Source organism: Balaenoptera ricei, chromosome 13 (assembly GCF_028023285.1).
Source record: "Balaenoptera ricei isolate mBalRic1 chromosome 13, mBalRic1.hap2, whole genome shotgun sequence".
In the NCBI taxonomy this organism is placed as follows: Eukaryota; Metazoa; Chordata; class Mammalia; order Artiodactyla; family Balaenopteridae; genus Balaenoptera; species Balaenoptera ricei.
In genome coordinates this window covers 11,079,924-11,086,693 of record NC_082651.1, presented here as the reverse complement: position 1 = coordinate 11,086,693, position 6,770 = coordinate 11,079,924, and the positions used below count along the sequence as shown (strand labels likewise).

The 6,770-nt window shown below is 59.5% G+C and overlaps 1 protein-coding gene across 2 annotated transcripts in view; it reads left to right on the top strand.

The window, feature by feature from the left end:
- The first annotated feature begins 1,716 nt into the window (after window positions 1–1,716).
- Window positions 1,717–6,770, top strand: part of KCNIP3 (potassium voltage-gated channel interacting protein 3) — an 88,263-nt gene continuing 83,209 nt past the window's right edge. For both annotated transcript variants that reach the window (XM_059893435.1, XM_059893433.1), the window contains exon 1: window positions 1,717–1,842. In XM_059893435.1, coding sequence (XP_059749418.1) covers window positions 1,828–1,842 — 15 coding nt within the window. In that variant the 5' untranslated portion in view covers window positions 1,717–1,827. The remainder of the gene's footprint in view (window positions 1,843–6,770) is intronic.

Sequence of the window (6,770 nt, the reverse complement as noted above, 5' to 3'; positions counted from 1 at the left end):
TTGATGTATGGAGTGTGGGAGGTTTGGCGGGTCTTAGCCACGTGTTCACTTAGGGGTGAAAGGAACAGGCGTTTTGCACCAGCTTTGTCACTTTCTAGCCTATGACCTTGGGCAGATCCTTTAACTTTTCTGGGTCTCACTTTCATCATCTGCGGAGATAATGACACTTCCCTGCCAAGGCCACTGTGAGGACTCAACATGTTCAGGGAATCCCTGCTTGCTCAGAGCCAAGGTCACCAGGTGAAAAGGCCCCCAGGCTCGCAAGGAGCTCAACCTCTGAGCCTGACCCTACAGCTGCCCTCACCTCTTCCAGGGCACAGCCATGGAGGTGCGGGGGCGGGGGGGTCCAGGGTCTGCTGAGTTCCTGCCTGGCATGAGGCCCAGGCGGTCCTGGAAGTCCAGCGGGGCCAGACACCTGGGCTGCCTCCTGGTCCAGAAATAGTCCTCCTCCCTCCGTGGGTAAACAGCTCCAGACTATTTTCTTCCTCCTAGGATCTGAAAGTTGGAGCTGATTGGCTGGCTCAAAAAAAAAAAAAAAACTACCCAAAAACAAAAAACAAAAAAAAAGAAGGGCGCGCAAGTGCTCTTGTGTGCACAGAGGAGGGGGTGTCTCAGGGCTCTGTTTCCAGGGGAACCAGTGGCACAGGCTGGCTCCTTCCTCAGGGTGCAGAAAAGAGAAACTTGGCTGAGGTTTCAGGCACCTGGCTCCTGGGCGGTTTCCCTGGGGGCTGAGCAAATGCCCAGGAGTCTGCCCTCCTGAGGGGCAGCAAGGGTCCCCCCTCCCCAGGATGCTCAGGGGCCCTCACCCCTTTCCTCCACCACCACAACCCCCAGGAGGTCTGGTCAGGTCCCTCAGCTGTCCTGCTGTGGTCCCAACCTGAGACACGGACGATGGGAACAGATGCCAGGCTCCCTGGCGAGTATAAGGCGCTCAGGTTTGGAGAGGGCTCCCCTACGGCAAGGCCCCACGTGCGGTGAAAGGAGATAACTAAGGGTGGGGCACCCGTGAAACTAGTTGAAGGACCCCTGCCTGTGACCCACGTGACGTGGCCCTGGTAGCCATCACCATCTCTGGGTGGTGAGCCCCCATCAGTGGGGCCATTGAGGGCCCAGTGCCCAGAGCGATGTCCCCACCAGGAGGATGCTCCGGATGCCAGGGGTGCCCAGGGGTCATCTGCAGGGTGGCTGGAGGGACACCAGGGAGATCCCCCTCCACAGCCCACCTGACTGCAATGGCCCGAGGTCATGGGGTCACTCCACCTGGTGTCCATAGGAACCAGTAGGATGAGAGAGGGGGCAGCAAGGAGGGGAGGGCTGGCCTCTGCGCGCTCCACTGCCGCGCCTCCCCGTGCTGGGACGGGAACTTGTGCCGGAGCGCCCTGCCCCCAGCCCGCGCTCTCGGCAAACCCCCACCCCTCCCCGCTCCAAGGTTGGGGAGCAGAGTGTGTGCTAGAGACAGACGGGGCGGGGGAGAGGGACACACGGAGAGAGACCCCCGGCGACAGGCTGAGAGGGCAGGGTTAGGAGTGGTTTATACCCAGAGTGTGGGACCGAGAGCCTGGGAGAGAGACGGAAAAGATGCGAAAGGGAGAGGGAGAGACACACACGGGGGGAGGTTGAGCGGGGGAGGAGACAGAGCAGAAGGGGCGGAGCTTAGGGTAGAAGCGCGCCCGGAGGGCGGGTGGATAGGGGGCGGGCGCGGAGCCGCCGGTAACAATTACGTCTGGGTCCCAGCAAACATGAGGCAGCTGCCAGACCGGCCCGGCAGTCCTGTTCTCCTCGGCTGCGCAGTGGGGAAGCCGGCAACAGTCTCCTCCGGTGCCCAGGATGCAGCGGGCCAAGGTAGGCGCCGGCGCGGGTGGGGAGCGGGAGCTTCTGGGGGTTGCCCTGGACCCGGGATCCTTGCTGTGCCTCCTCCTTTGACCCCAGCCCCCGCTGTCTCCTGTAGGGTCGCTTTTGGGAAAGTAAGTGTTGGTGTGTCCTGGCTGGGAGGCTAGACTCCTGGGGCCCGCTTTGGACGGCAGGAGCTTTGGGTATTTGTGGAGCAGAAGCTGGACGGAGGAGGAGCTTGGGGTCAACCACCCGGTTCAGTTAAGTCCCTGGGACAGGTGCCAGAGTGCTGACCCTGAGCCTGGGCCCTTGGCCTTTTGCGTTGGGGGAAGGCTGAGTGCTGGGAGGGGGTGTCTTACGCTTGAAGGCTGGTCAGTGAGTGCATCGTTTAATTATCCAAGTAATTAATGAATATCCACTTCCTAAAGGGCTAGGAGACCCCTGACAAGGACGAATGTGATTAGTTCCTACTCTGTGGGGCTCTTGGGAGGTTGGAGACAGAGAGTGCAGGGAAAATGCCTGGAACAAAGTTCAAGAGATGGTAGCGAGGTGTTGGGAAGGATGAAGGATAATTAAATGAAGAATAAAGAGGGAAAGGGAAATAAGCTAACCCCCAGAATAGTTAACACTCAGAAAATCTGTCCTGATGCCTTGCCAGCTCCCCACATGTTTGGGACAGTCTTGCTTTGGAGGGAAGAAGAAACACCAGGATTAGATTGGCTGCTCGTAACAGAACAGCCCAAATGACAGTGGTTTGAGCAAGGTTGCTTGCATTTCTCTCTCATGCAGAAGTCCGGAGGGAGGCAATAGAAGGCTGGCACGGAAGCCCTACGGTCAGCAGGGACTAGGCTCCATCTGTCTCACTGGCTTCCATTCTTGAGGTTACCTTAAGGTCCAAAATGGCTGCTGGAGCTCCAGCCAGCACATACAAGCAGCAGGAAGTAGAAAGAAGGGCAAAAATAAATCTCAACTAAAATCAGGGTTTTGTGGGTAAGGAAGAATGGATACTGGGCTGGCATCTGGCAGTCTCCCCCAACTCCATCCCACCCCCCGGAGAGATGGATTCCTGCCTCTCTGTCACCCATGAAGACAAGCAGCCCAGAGTGAGCTTGTGGCTGCTGATTCCAGGCCACACTACCCCAGAGCCCCAGGCCACCCCTGCTCTGTCTGCTCCATTGCTCGGGGGTGCCAGGAGGATTGGCAGAAGTGCTGACAGGAAACCCTTCGAGGCCGGCGACAGGGCATGTTGAAAAGGTATTTTCTCTCCAGGCACCTTAAGTCTCTCCTACAACCTTCAGGCAGACAGGGCAGAAGTAGAGAAACTTAGCGCCTTGTTGCATGCACGCTCACATGCCATACTCACTGCACACACGTGCCATAGCTGGCACAGGTCACATGCATCCAGGGTTGTCAGTATGAACATGCAATGCACAGCCATGCCCTGCGACTGTGCCCACAGCTGCCTGTGCTGCACAACCTGCGTGCACACAGAGGTGGGGGTTTCTACAGAGTCAGGCTGCACGCAGGTGTGCACGCAGCCCACTCTGCCCACCAGGCATGGGACAGTCCTCCTTCTCTTGCCTTTCCTCTGCCGGCCCTACCTGCCAGGAGGCCACTCCCTGTCCCTGCCGGATGGGTGGAGTGAGTTGCTCAAGTCCCGCTGGTGCATCTGCCCCTTCCCTTGGCCATTGTGACCCCACACTGGCCTCCGCCTTCCCTCACAGCCGGGCCCCAGCGGATCTTGCGGTGCCTGCTGGGGGCCCTCCTGCAGCTGGGCTGGCCAGAGGCTGGAGTGGGTCCCACACCTTCTGGTGCTGGGCCAGGCAGGGACAGTGGTCTGAGGGAAGCCACCATTGGGTCCCTCACCAAGGTCAGCAGGAGGATTGTGAAAATCACCTTCCCCTCTAGTGGCAACAGGGACTACGGTTCAGAGCACAGGCTGGGAGTTGCCTGACTCATCCACCCTCAGTGCCTGTCACTGTCATTTGTGGATCCTCACAGTGTCCTGGGAGGGCAGGCACTGCCACTTCCCCTTTCACAGACACGAGGCTCCAGTGCGGTGGGGACGGGGGGGCGGGGCTCATCCAGCCCAGCACTAGGACTTGAGCTCCGTGAACTCTTAGGAGAAAGGAGCAAAGAGAACTGCAGGCTCTGCTCCTGGGTCTTCAGGGAGTGATGTCTTCATGACCCGGCATGTCCATCGGGACCCGCTACCTGCCCAGGTTCCTGCCTTCTTGCAGGGCATTTGTGGGAGGTGGGCCCTAATCTTCTCCCCTATTTCCAAAGTAATCAAAGCCCTGAACTGTAATGGGGAGTGAGGTGGCTCTGACTGTTCTCTAGGTGGAGCCTGGGACAAGGTCAAGGCTGAAGGGCAGGAGCCCTGAGGTGGCCACTCCTCCCTCCATGGTCTTTCCAGCAGGCTCTGCACCTGCATTATTTCCCTGGACCCCCAGGCAGCCCCGAGGTCGCTCTTGGTATTGCACTCCCTTTACAGATGAGGAAACTGAGGCCCACCCATGACTGCAAGCTATAAAGTGTTACAGCTGGGATTTGAACCCTGCTCTGTCTTGCTCTAAAGCTCAGTTGCCTAGGGCTTGGGGGGATGGATGGGGAGGTCATGGGAGAAGGCTATAGGGAGAGAGGGGCGTGCCTGTGACCAGGCAGCTGAGGAGGTGCCCCATCCTAGTGGGGGGCTGGCTCCATGGAGTTGTGGCCTGTTGCACCCTCCGAATCCTTTAGAGAGTGCACATAAGTCAGATCCCGCCCCTGGCCACGTCTCCTGGTTAGCCATGTGACCTTGAGCCAGCCACAGCCCCTTGTCTGGGCTGCAGATCCAGAGCTGCAAAGGAAAGGACCCCAGTGTTTTGAAATCAGGAGCCCTTTTCTCATCAAAATCTTCTGCAAGAGAGGGAGCTGCTTTGCCACCTCGGGCTGGCTTGGGGCCCATCTACTCTCCCACCCCACCCCACCCCAAGGCATCTCTGGTGATGCCCACGAGCAGCTGCAGAGCCCTGAAGGTGGCCTCTGTGAGAAAGAGGGGCAGCCTTGGTTTCCAAGGCAAAGAAAGGAGAAGGGAAAGAACTTGGCAAGTCTTCCTTTGCTGGTCCTCCAGCCCCGGGCCGGAAGGAGACAGAGCAGAAAGGAGGGCTCAGTGTGGAGTGAGTCACTGTGTTGCCCTCCCCATCTCCCCATCCCCAGCTGACTGATGTTTCCCTGGAACAGGTGCATCTGTCAGCTGTGATCAGCCCACATCCTAGAGCGCCACAGAGCGGCCATGTGACAGGGAGAGAACCAAGGGGACCTGCTGGCACCAGAGTTGGAGGGGGGTTGCAGAGCTGAGCTGAGCAGGACAGCTGAGAGGGGCCTGTCCCGTCTCCCGGTTGGCCCAACCTCCCCGCTCTGATCTGTTGCCTGAAGTCTCTGCCCAGCCCTCCCCTCCATCAGGCTGGCCCGCGCCTGTGCCGTGCTCAGCTAGGCAGAGCAGCTGCTGGCCTTTGCCGGCCTCATCTCCAGCTCTGCGGCCGCCCCCTGTCCTCCCCTGCTTCCAGCACATGCCTCTGGGGCAGGCAAGGGATAAATCCGAGTCCCCGCTGCTGGTGCTATGCCTGGCCCTGTTTTAAGATCCTCTCTTGGGACTTCCCTGGTGGTCCAGTGGTTAAGACTCCACGCTTCCATTGCAGGGGGCATGGGTTCAATCCCTGGCTGGGGAACTAAGATCCCGCATGCTGTGGGGTGAGGCCAAAAAGAAATCCTCTGTCAAGATGGGCACTCTGGGCAGTGAGCCCAGAGAGCCAAATTCTAGCCCCAACTCTGCCCAAGTGACTCTGTGAGCTCGGGTGGGGTCCATCCCCTCCCTGGGCCTCAGTCTCCCCATCTGAGCCTCAGATGCGCTCATAGCCTCTGCCAGGCCCCCACTTGAGGTCGGGCCCTGTGCTGAGCAGTGGCGGCTGGGTGTAGAGGTGAGGGGGGCCACCACCAAAAGCTCCAAGATGCTGTGATGCAGATCGCCCCGCCCCACACATATGCCTCCTGACCTGTCACAAGGCCCACCCCCCGCTATTTGTAATTGACGAGCCCGGCCAGGAGCGAAGGTGGCTGCGGAGATAACACAGCTGCACCTCGCCAGCTGTTAGCCCAGCTCTGCATCAGCAGATCTGGGCTCAGTCCCAGCCCCCTCATGCCCAAGCTGTGTGTCCTCAGACAAGTTATTTAGCTCCTCTGTTCCATGGTCTCCTCGTTTTCCTGGAGGAAATATCATCGACCTCCTAGATAAATAAGATCCTACACCAACCCGCTTAGCACAGCCCCTGGCGCGTTGCGAGAGCTCCGTAGATGGTGGGAGTGTCAGTGTTATCAGTTTTGGATTACTGAGTAGAGCCTGGGAAGGGCTCGCCAGCGGGAGAGTGTTGTCAGTGGGTAGCTCTGAGTCCACCGCTGGGTTGATGAGAAGCCCTCGTTGCCTGGGCAGCAAGAGACAGGTGAAGAGCTAGTGTCCTGGCCGAGGTGGCAGCATCAGAGGCAGGGCAGGACCGACCCAGTCCTCCCCTCCCCTGCTCCAGTGCTCTGGGAGGGGCGGCACCCAGGCGTGTGTGTGTGTGTGTGTGTGTGTGTGTGCGTGCCTGTGTTCTGCAGGGACTCATGACAATCTCAGCTCCCCTCTCAGGAGGCAGGCCGCCTGGCCCGTATCTGTTGGTGCTCAGGGGTGGGAGGAGAATCGAGGCTCCCCAAAGCCTCCCTATCCCAAATCCTCGGGGCCCGCACGACACAACGCCCACTGCCACTTCCTGCCATCTGTCCCAAGTGATGGAGATAGAGCAAGCAAAGATGAGTGGGCGCTCAGTGAGCTTGCCTGCAGGAGCACCCATGGACGGGGTCAGGGCGCCAGGCAGCCCCACAGCTCGGCAGGGCTGCACGTCCCCGCTGGCCCAGGCTCTGGCCTC